The following is an 11,616-nucleotide window of genomic DNA, read 5'->3' on the forward strand; positions in this document are numbered from 1 at the left end:
TCTTTTAATTACAGCGTCATAATCTCTGTGTTATATGCCCTAGCCTATTGACCCACTCTTCTCTCTTTTGCCTGCCCCAAACTTGATGGGCATCACTGGCAAGGTCAGTATTTGTTGCCCATTCCTAATTGCCCTTGAGAAGATGCTGGTGAGCCGCCTTCTTGAACCGTTGCAATTGATCTGGTAGAATATGAATACTAGTTGTTGCTGATAATTAAAGGCATTGAGACAGATTAATAATGAATGATTCTTTTGTTGTTCAGAATTAGTCAGTGGCCAGAATGAATTGGAGTGAGCAGGCCGGCAGAGGGCAGCGTTCTCTAGGAGTTGTCAACTCTTGTTGAATGTATTCCTGGAGGTTCCATCACACGACCTCCTATCCCCAGCCGCCCCGCCCAGTCCAACAGCGGCTGTTTTGTTCCATTCCCAATTTTTAAAAATTAACAATGAAAGAAATTGAAACAGAGATTAAACTTGAAATTCCTGGGGCTTCCAGGGCAATACTGGGAGAATTGACAACCCTGCTGTTCTCTAGCCCAGGGAATTATGTGAAATTATTGCAGGGTTGTGATCTTTAGTGAATGATCAACATTTCCTTCACTGCCACCTGAACCATACAACCTACAGATTGTAACCTTGTAGCACAATTGACCTCAAAAGATAAAGGAGTCTCTTGCTTTATATTTATTTAGGTCAGTGTTTGTTTTATGTAACGGTGCACAGGGCCCACTTTAGCTGAGATTTGATGATTTAGCCAAATGTTCTTAGATGACTCACTCTGCTCATGAATCTGCAACATTAAGATTTTTTTTCAAATTTTAATTCATGCTTTTCCATCAGGTTGCAAAGTAGTTTTTAAAAGCGTGACTGGCTGTCCTAACCCCCCACAAGCAATGGTAATAGTCAGTAAATTGTACCAAACACATGACTTCAATCATTAAAATTCCACTGTGACAAAGAACTGCTGGGTGGTCCCAACAACAATAACTTCCATTCACATAGCATCCAGAAGTGGAATCAGACACAAATATGTCACTGAGCCACAGAAGGAAATACTAGAACCAGTAAGCCTGGTCAAAGAGGTGGGTTTTAATGAACATCTGGAAAGGATGAAAGTGAGGTTTAGAGAGGTGATTCTGAAGTTTAGGGCCCAAGCAACTGAAGGTATGGCCAACAACCGTGCAGTGGTTAAAATCAGGGGATTTGCAAAAGGCCATAATTGGAGGAGTACAGAGAACTCGGAGGGTTGAAGGGCTGGAGGAGGTTACAGAACTGGGAGGTGCAGCCATGGGGGCGCGAATGAGAATTTTAAATGCAAGGCATTGCTGGACCCGGGCCCTTGTAGGTCAGCAAGCACAAAGGTGGCGGATGAACAGAACTTGGTGTGAGCTGAGATACAGGGCAGCAGAGTTTTGGATGAGCTCAAGCCTACGGAGAGTGGAAGGTTGGAGACCAACAGATGGTCTAAGGAGGCTGGGGAGGTGGGGAGCAGTGGCAGGGCCAATGGGGGGAGGGGATGGAGTCAGGGAGTTCATGAACCTTTTCCAAATAATTTAGAGATCAGTCCATGTGGATTTGCGGAACAAGCGGCATCTCGCTTCCAGGAACCTCAGTCACCCATCTCTGGCCTTAGTGTGGAGCCTGCAGGCCGGTGCAGTTCTCAGCCTGGGTTGTGGACTGAGTTCAGTCAGCACTCTGCAGTTTGCAACTTGGTCACTTTTCCAGCCAAGGAAGCCTAATTTTGAGTTTGAATCAGTCAGGCAAAACTGGTGAGGGATGGAGCATAACCAGGGGTGAATAAAGAATGGGGGAAAGGGATGCTAACAGGATAGGATTCTAGCGAGTGGAACACAGTCAGTGGAAGAGACCGAAAACATATTTTTGGTGGTGGGGTGGGGGAGTGGGGGTACAAGATATTAAAGCTAAGGCATTTGGAATGTGAAAGAGGGAAGGATTCATCCGTTTGATAAAGCTGAGAGTGTATCAAGGAAGATACTGGGTGTTCCAATCAGAAAACTGTTTCTGAAAAAAAAAACACTTGTTTGACCATTTAGAAAATTAGACGTGTCTTTAAAAGACCAGATTTTAAAAAATACATAGACCATAAAAAGGTAGCTACCAGCCTTCCTGTACAGTGCTGCATTATCCTATATGAGGAGGGAAGGGCAGTATCATATTTATTACAGAGAAGTAATTTATTGGCATGTCTCATGCATTGACTCTGGAGCATTCTGGGTGTTGTAGTCCCCCAGTGTGACAATATCACAGTTAAAGTGCCATTCTTTGTTTCTGTGGGTCAGCTTGTTTCTCTGTACACAGGAACCCAATCAATTAAACATTGGGAAGACTGGAGCCATCATCTTTGGTTCCTGCCACAATCTCAGTGCCCTAGCCACAGTTTCTATTCCCCCTCTCTCCAGTGACTGTCTCAGAACATTATAAAGCAATGAGCAAAAGCTACGTACTGCTATACTCTCTCTTTCTCACACGCACACACACACTAGCACTCAAACAGACCCACACTCAAACACACGCACATTAAAATACACTCGCACACTCACTCACATACAAACATGCATTCACATTAACACATTCACACAAACACACTCACATGTACATGCACACTCACACAAACACAAGCTGATACAAACTTACCCACTCACACTCAAACACGCCAACAGGCGGGAGTATTTTATAAGCCCCCTGACATTAGCTACACTGTATGGCAGAGTATAAATCAAGAAATAATGGGGGCTTGTAAGAAAGGTACAGCAATAATCGTGGGAGATTTTAATCTTCATATAGACTGGATTAATAAAATTGGCAATAGCAGCCTGAAGGATGAGTTCATAGAGTGTATTTGAGAGTTTCTTAGAACAATATATTCTGGAACCAACAAGGGAACAAGGTATTTTAGACCTGGTAATGTGTAGTAAGATAGGATTAATTAATTCCTCATGAAGGATCTTCTAGATAAGAGTGATCATAACATGACAGAATTTCACATTCCGTTTAAGGGTGAGAAATTTGGGTCTGAAACTAGTGTCTTAAACTTAAATAAAGGCAATTGGAAAGGTATGAAGAAAGAGTTGGCTAAAGTGGAATGGGGAAAATAGGTTAAAAGGTAAAATGATAGAGACATTTAAAGAAATGTTTCATAACTGTCAACCATGATATATTCCATTGGGAAAGAAAGAAGAATGCATCATTTGTGTCTGACTAAGGAAGTTAAGGATGGTAACAAATTGAAAGAAAGATGTACAATGCTGCAAAGATTAATGGTAGCCCAGTTGATTGGGAAAATTTTAGAAACCAGCAAAGGATGACTAAAAAAAAAGAGGGAGAAATTGGAGAATGAGAGAAAACTAGCAAGAAATATAAAATGGACAGTAAAAGCTTCTAGAAATATAAATTAAAGGAAGAGACTAGCTAAATTAAATATTAAATGTCCCTTAGAGGGTGAGACTGGGGAATTAATAATGGAAAACGAAGAATTGGAGAGACTTTGAACAAGTATTTTGTATCTGTCTTCACAGTAGAAGACACAGAAAGCATCCCAAGAATAGTAGAAAATCAAGAGGCAAAAGGGACAGAGCAAAGTAAAACAACTAGAAAAATGTACTAGGAAAGCTAATAGGACTAAAGGCTGACACGTCCCCTAGACCTGATGACCTGCATTCTAGGGTCTTAAAGGAAGTGGCTAAAGATGCATTGGTTGTAATCTTCCAAAATTCCCTAGATTCTGGAAAGGTCCCAGAAGATTGGGAAATCACAAATCTAGCACCTTTATTCAAGAAAGAAGGAAGACAGAAAGCAGGAAACTATAGGCCAGTCAGTCTAACACCTGTCATTGGGAAAATGCTAGCACCCAATATTGAGGAAGTAGTAGCAGGATGTTTAGAAAATGATAATACAATCAAACAGAGTCAGCATGCTTTTATGAAAGGGAAATTGTGCTATTAAAATTCTTTGAGAATGTAACAAAGCAAGATAAGAGCTCATGCATAAATAGAGGATTGGCTAACTAACAGGAAACAGAGAGTCAGGATAAATGGGTTGGCAAACTGTAACTAGGGGAGTGCCATAGGGGTCAGTATTGGGGCCTCAACTCTTTACAATCTATATTAGTGACTTGGATGAAGGAACCAACTGAATTGTAGCCAAATTTGCTGATGACACAAAGATAGGTAGGAAAGCAGGTTATGGGGAGGATACAAAGACTGGAATTTTCCAGCCCTGTTGGCGTTGGGTGTCATGGCAGGCAGGGCGGTGGGGAGTGGGGTGGACATAATATGGCAAGAAGGCCAAAAATTGGTTTCACGCCGTGGTGAAAGCAGTTTGCAATTGTCCACTCCACCTGTCAATGGGGGGCTGCACTTTCCGCTGCCACACATTGGGAATCTAATTTCAACACTTTAGCATCTCATTATAAGCCCTGCTCACCGGAATCATCTCCCCCCGCTGGATCATCCAATCACACCAATGTGTTTCACAACTGTACATAAGCGACATCCACCTGGCGAGCTGCACTTTGCTCGGGACTTCGAGGCTTGTTTACCTACCTGGCTTCCAACGGTCATCACGGTCATCAGCGCCAGGCTTCGCAGGCAACACCATATCACTTTTAGGGGGGTTCACGGGCAGGTCTCTACCTACCAGACCAGCCGTAAGGCTTTTCAACGGCTGCAGGGCCAGTGCTTGCTTGGGGAAGTGGGGGAAGTGGCCTCAGGCAAGGGAAGAGGTTGCAGGGTGAGGGCTGGACTGGGGAAAGGGAATATCCCAGGGTATGTGTGCGGGGGTGCATGTTGATCTGTGCAAGTGGCTTCAAAATATTGAGGGCTGTGGAGGCAGTCTCCAGAGGGGATGAGGCCAGGTGGAGATGTAGGGGTGTGCGTGAGGGAGTGAGTGGTGATGTCCCTTGAGCTGGCAGTGAGTGAGATGCTGGCAAATGAAATGTCAGCTTCATTGCAAGAGGGATGAAGTATAAGAGTAGGGAAGTGTCAAACACACATTCACGACACACACACTCTCCTACAAAAGACAGAATTTTATGCTCCTCGGGGTGGGTTGGCAGGGGGTGGGGGGCATAAAATTGGGCAAAATGCCATGGGCATATTTCCCAGCGCCTACCTGCACACCTCCAGCCCCACTGCAATTTTACGCAAGGTGGGGGAGGTGTCAGGCAGCCCACCTGCCTTTGGGCCACTTGAGACCCTGAAGTGTCCAATTAATGGCCTCATAAAGTGTCTCTTCCCACCTCACTGCGAGCATTCCTGGTGTGGGCCAAGGCCAGAGACAAGCTTGAAGCCTGCCAGTTCCCACTCCTCGGGCTAATGGCAGGAAATGGGGGGCCCTTCGTTACAGACACCCTGGTCCCATCGAAGGCACCCCCAAGGTCTGGACCCTTTAGGTTTCTCCTTCCTCTCAGAGTGTGCACATCACCCCAATCCCGCCACCCTCCCCCCATCTCCCCCCACCATCTCACCCAGGCCTCCTATCCTGGCAGCACTGAAAACTCCTCCAATTTACCTCCCCATCTGGCCCTAGCAATGATCTCTGTTGGGGTCTGTATGCAGGCCCTGCATTGGCCACCACTCCCGGTGGCACTGCTGGGAACACAGAACTGTCGGTCATTTGTTTGGCTGTCAGCCCTCGGAGGTGAGATTTCCTCCTCAGATGAGGGTGAAAGTCTCACCCTGAGCCAATTAATGCCCCTCCAAATGTTAAATGGCTGCAGGGCGCAGGAACCCTGATGAAACATAAAATTTATTTCACAAACACACATACTCTTACACACACTCTCACACTCATGGATACACACACTCACACAAGCACATGCAAACACAGAGATATGCACACCCTCATACACACACACTCAAACACACAGATACACACACTCTCAAACACACACTCAAACACACAGATACACACACTCTCAAACACACACTCAAACACACAGATACACACACTCTCAAACACACTCAAACACACAGATACACACACTCTCAAACACACTCAAACACACAGATACACACACTCTCACACTCAAACACAGATACACACACTCACACACTCTCAAACACACAGATACACACACTCTCAAACACACACTCAAACACAGATACACACACTCTCAAACACACACACTCAAACACACAGATAAACACACTCACACAAGCACACGCAAACACAGAGATACGCACATCCTCATACACACACGCTCAAACACACAGATCCACACACTCTCACACATTCTCAAACACATACTCAAACACACAGATACATACACTCTCAAACACACACACTCAAATGCAGATACACACACTCTCAAACACACACACTCAAACACACAGATAAACACACTCACACAAGCACATGCAAACACAGAGATATGCACACCCTCATACACACACACTCAAACACACAGATACACACACTCTCATACACACAGATACACACATTTGCAAACACTCTCATACACACACACTGTCACACACACATTCACACAACCTTTATTCACATAAAATAATACTCAAACTTCATATTAGTAAAAACATTAATGAAGCGTTAAAAGACTCAAAGGATGGAATTTTACAGCAGGTGGCGGGGCCATAAAATGTGGCGAGCCATTCAAAAATCCATCGACTTCAGCGGGACAATAAAATCCTGCCAGTGTAAAATTCCGCCCAAAAGTTCATTTAAAGGCTAAGTGTAATCGCATTATTGTGAAATATATATGGTGAATCTTCACTTTGTTTAAACACTCATTTTGGAAATTAGAAATTTCAGACACTGAGCCAAAAATGAAAAGAATTTCAGAAAGAATTTTTATCCAAAAACAGGGAGCCAGACTGCACAATTGTGGTGTAATAGAATCTACCATAAAACAGTGGGTATTACGGGTTACCTAGAGTGACATCTTTAACATTGAAAATACCTAGCTCAACACAACCTACAGAAGTTACCTGTACTGCAAATACTTTATAATGAGTTTTCAATGAAACATGTGCCAAATTTAATGGATAGATTTTCCTGCATTGTATGATTTGCACGAGACAATAGATTATCCACTAACCGGATTTTTTATCTAAATGTTTAGAGCTCAACTCAAAAGAGGAACCTCAACTGATGCAGAAATGGTTCAAGCTGGTAATGGAAAAGAATGCCCTGGTTCGTTACGAAGCTGAAATGATGATATTGTGAGTAGTCCATTTTACACTTCAGTGGAGAGTATTAGCAGAGTTCTTAGTCGCAATTAACACACAGCAATCTCCCACAGATAGCCATGTGATAATGCCGAGATAATATGTTCTATTTTTAACTGTGTTGGTTGAGGGATAAATATTGGTTCAGGACATGGGGAAAACTCCCCTGCTCTTCTTGGAATAGTGGCCATGAGATCTTTAAGGTCCACCAGAGAGGGGATCTCAGTTTAATGTCTCACCTGAAAGACAGCACCTCTGACAGTGTAGAACTCCCTTAGTGCTGTGCTGGTGTGTCAGCCTGGATTATAGGCTCAAGTCTATGTAGTGGGACCCAAATCTACAACCAAATCACAATGGTCCTTCTCCAGTACCTGAGCCTTGGGTTGAAAGCTCCAGTAGCAACTCTTCAGAAGCAGCCCTGTGTTATTGCGACATTTCTTTATCTTAATTTTAAATGAGTCCGAATGGACCGCTGAGCAGGGTTTTAGTTTTCTGGAATAACATCCCTAAAACCCGTTCACCTCTCTGCCTCTAATGGTTGGAAATTTAGACTCGGGCCTGATTCTCCATGTACTCTCTGTGTGTCTGGTTATTCCAATGCCCCCAGGCATAGCAACAGATGAAGCAGTTGGCCTGCCGTGACCATGCCAGCTCTCTGCAGGAGCAACTCACCTAGTCCCATTCCCCACCCTTTCGCCGTAGCCCTGCAAATTTCTTTCTCTTCAGGCGCTTATCCAATTCCCTTTTGAAAGCCCTGATTATATCAGCCTCCACAGGTTACACTGATCTGCAAGCCATGCGAGAAGGTTAATTGATGTGCACAGAATTCCCAGATTGGCAGCATTCCCAATTTCTCCCCTTTTGTGTTTTAACAGTGCTCGCGAGCTGGAACTGGAAGATCAGCAGAGCAGGTTACAGCAGCTGCTTCGCGATCAGATGGCAGTTGACGGTGAGCATTATAGCTTGTGACGGGTCTTAATTAAATTACTCAGGTCTTGGCGCTGGGTGGATAATTGCAAATTACCCAGCAACAAGCTGCTGTATTTCTGCTGCCAGTGTTTAATTAAAACAGGGGCTGTTAGCAATCTGTGTAATCTCCATTGGTTTCAAAGGAGTCAATTCAGAGGTGATCAGAAACGCAACCGTGACAAAGCAGCCCACACGATCAGCACCGCACCACCACCTTAAACATTCACTCCCTCCACCGCCAGGGCACTGTTAATAGTAACAAGTTTCATGTTGGGTTATCCAGTTGTGTGTGTGAAGCTGAAGTTGTTTATACAGATAACATAGAATTACAGAGAATGTACAACACAGAAACAGGCCATTCAGCCGACAGATCCTTGCCAATGTTTATGCTGCACGAGACCCTCCTCCCACTCTTCTTCATTGAACCCTATCAACTATCCTTCTATTCCTTTCTCCCTCGTGTGTTTATGTAGCTTCTTCTTAAATGCTTCTATATTATTCACCTCAACTGCTTCTTGTGGTAGTGAGTCCCACGTTCTCACCATTTTTTGGCTAAAGAAATTTCTCTTGAATCCCATTTTGGATTAAATGGTGACTATCTTATATTTATGGCCGCTAGATGTGGATTCTCCCACAGGTAGTTTTAGACTGTCTTGTGCAGGTTTTAGGCAGGGAAGCAATCGGGACTATTGTGTTGTGAGGTGAGACATCCATCTGCTCTTGTATCATGCTGGTGATCTCGATCCCTGATCCTAAAGTGGTTTGAGTATTAGGAATGGTTGTCCCGGCCTGCAGTGGCACACCAGAGCCAGAGAGGCAATGGGAAACTCCGATAGGATGCTCCCAAGGATCTCTGGGATTGATTACCTCGACTGCCTTCCTTCTTGGAGCCATGCGTAAATCTCAGAGTATGACCTACACCTGGTGAGAACTATCAGGGCAGTTGTGCAAAACTCCCAGGCTGGCACTAGGATAATCCCAAAGCTCTTTCTCTGCAGTACAGTGTCCTGGGAAGCTTACCCAGAATGGAAACATGGAAGATCCCTGTCCTGCTGCAATTGGAGACACCCCTTACCACCCCCCAGCTGGAATACTGCTGGCATTTCACCCCCACCTCCACCCCAATGCCAAATTGAAATTAATAGCCCATTCTCTGTAACAACTAGCTATGGGCGCTTTGGCCAAACTGTCACACCCAATGTCTGTGAACCATTGAATTTTTGGGCCCCAACATAGAGCTGGTTTTGTATAGGACCAGGAGGAGGCCATTCAGTCCCTCAAGCCATTCAATCAGGTCATGGCTGATCTCTACACCTCCGTTCCATTTGACCCAGCTTAGCTCCATGTCCTCCAATACCCTTACCTACCCAACAAAAACCTTTCAACCTTAGCCTTGAAAGCTTCAGTTGAGCCTCAGCATCCACAGGCTTTGGGTGAAGATGTGCTTCCTAATTTCACTCCTGAATGACCCAGTTCTATTTTTAACATTATGCATCCTTGTTGGGAAATTTCTCTCTAACAAATTTATCCTTTTAAACACCTCGACCAGATTAGCCCTCAACTTTCTAAACTCAAGGAAGTACAAGCCTATGAAACCTTTTAAACCCTGGTATCATTCTGGTGAATCTGCACTGCACAACTGAAATATCCTTCCTGAGGTGCGGTGCCCAGACCTGAACACAGTTACTCCAGACTGTAATCAGTGGTCTAACCGGAGATTTGTATAATTGTAGCATAACTTCCACTCCTTTATATACCAGCCACCTTGCATTACAGGCCAGCTTTCCATTAATCTCTTTGCTGATTACTTTGTTTTGTACCTGTCCTGTACACTGGATTGTAAAAGTTAATTCCTAGTCTGTGGAAGTTTAAGCTTGCTCACCTTCTCAATGTTATTATTCCCAACCAGACTCCAAGAAGACAGAGAAGGAGATCGCTGAGGAAAAGCAGATTCTGAATGAAATGTTGGATGTGATCAAAGAGAGAGACAAACTGGTCACTCTGCTTGAAGAACAGAGACTCCAGGAAAAGGAAAAGGATCAAGATTTAGAAAGTTGGCTGGTGGCCAAGGGCTACAAATTGAACTGGTCCTGAACATCTTGGCTCTCACACCCAACAATAGCCTCAATGGTTTATAAATGGACAATATGTACCAGAATCCTTCACTGGCAGTAACGCAGTGGAGAACGCACTGATTGGTGGAGAACGCACTGATTGGTGGAGGGTATCATTGTTACCTAACCTGCCTAAGATGGATCCCCCACCTGTTCTACATCAGGCATGACTTTACTCTCCTCTGAATTAGCAACAGCTTGTTATATAAATCACTGGTTGGGCCCTAGCCGGAGTATTGTGTCCAGTTCTGGGTGTAATGCTTTAGGAAGGACATGAAGAATTTGAAGAGGTTGCAGAAGAAATTTACTTGAATAATACCAGGGATGAGGAGAGTCTGGAGAAGCTGAGATTGTTCTCCTTAGAACAGAGACTGTTAGGGGGAGATTTAATAAAGGTGTGCAGGGCTATTTAATAAGTTAAGCAAGGAAAAACTGTTTTCACTGCCATAGCATGTTAATGTTAATGTAAGATAAATAGCAAAAGAACCATGGGGGGAAAATGAGAAGAATTTTTTTTACACAATGAGTTATTATGATCTGGAACTTGCTGCCTGAAAGGTTGGTAGAACCAGATCCAATAATAACTTTCTAAAGGGAATTTGATAAATACTTTACTTGAAATGGAGAAAGATTTGCAGGGCAATCAGAAAAGAGCAAAGTGAAAGTGGGATTAATAGATAACTCTTATAAATAGCTGGCAAAGGCAGGATGGGCCAAATGGTTTCCTTCTGTTCTGTATGTTTGTATGGTGTCTTTAGAGCTAGGCTAAAATTTACCTCACTAACTAGTGTCTGCCTGACTGAAATACTCACCATTTCAGAATGATCCTGCTGAGAAACTCTTTGTTCATTAGTAAGCAAGGCTGCTTGGGGTAATGTTCGCATGTACAAAAGTTTTGTGCGATATTTTGTATTGCGTTATTATTTTTGCACATCCTCTCGCCTTGCAGCCCAATGTTTCAGCAATCAAAGCTCAGTGGAGAGCGTGCTGTAAAGCTTCTTTCCAATTGCAACATGTCGACCTTACATTATGATTGACAACGTGACCCTTGTGTTTTTTTGTGGCTGCGAGACACGAGATAGGAATTGGCATTCAAAGAATTTCAGAATTTTTTAGACATTAAATGGTACATGTACCGAATGTCGATTGTATTAGACACAATCACAGTGTCTATGTCTCAGAGTGTAATATTCCGTTCTATTTTAGCATTAAGGTGTATTAACCTAAGAAAAAAATGTTTTGGTTATTGTTAAGTGGAAAACATATTCTTATTAAAGGGAGGTGCATCCTACTGAATTGCCTGACTATCCTGTTACATTTAAAGCACA

At 43.6% G+C, this 11,616-nt stretch overlaps 1 protein-coding gene across 6 annotated transcripts in view; it reads left to right on the forward strand.

Moving 5' to 3' along the window:
- The window catches only part of LOC144684936 (F-actin-monooxygenase MICAL2-like), a 257,207-nt gene extending 246,043 nt beyond the window's left edge, over nucleotides 1-11,164 (forward strand). For all 6 annotated transcript variants that reach the window (XM_078549363.1, XM_078549361.1, XM_078549366.1 and 3 more), the window contains 3 exons: nucleotides 7,100-7,199; nucleotides 8,081-8,154; nucleotides 10,084-11,164. In XM_078549363.1, the coding sequence (XP_078405489.1) occupies nucleotides 7,100-7,199; nucleotides 8,081-8,154; nucleotides 10,084-10,268 (359 nt within the window). In that variant the 3' untranslated portion in view covers nucleotides 10,269-11,164. The remainder of the gene's footprint in view (nucleotides 1-7,099; nucleotides 7,200-8,080; nucleotides 8,155-10,083) is intronic.
- Nucleotides 11,165-11,616: the final 452 nt, after the last annotated feature.

Source organism: Cetorhinus maximus, chromosome 9, assembly GCF_964194155.1.
Source record: "Cetorhinus maximus chromosome 9, sCetMax3.hap1.1, whole genome shotgun sequence".
NCBI lineage: Eukaryota > Metazoa > Chordata > Chondrichthyes > Lamniformes > Cetorhinidae > Cetorhinus > Cetorhinus maximus.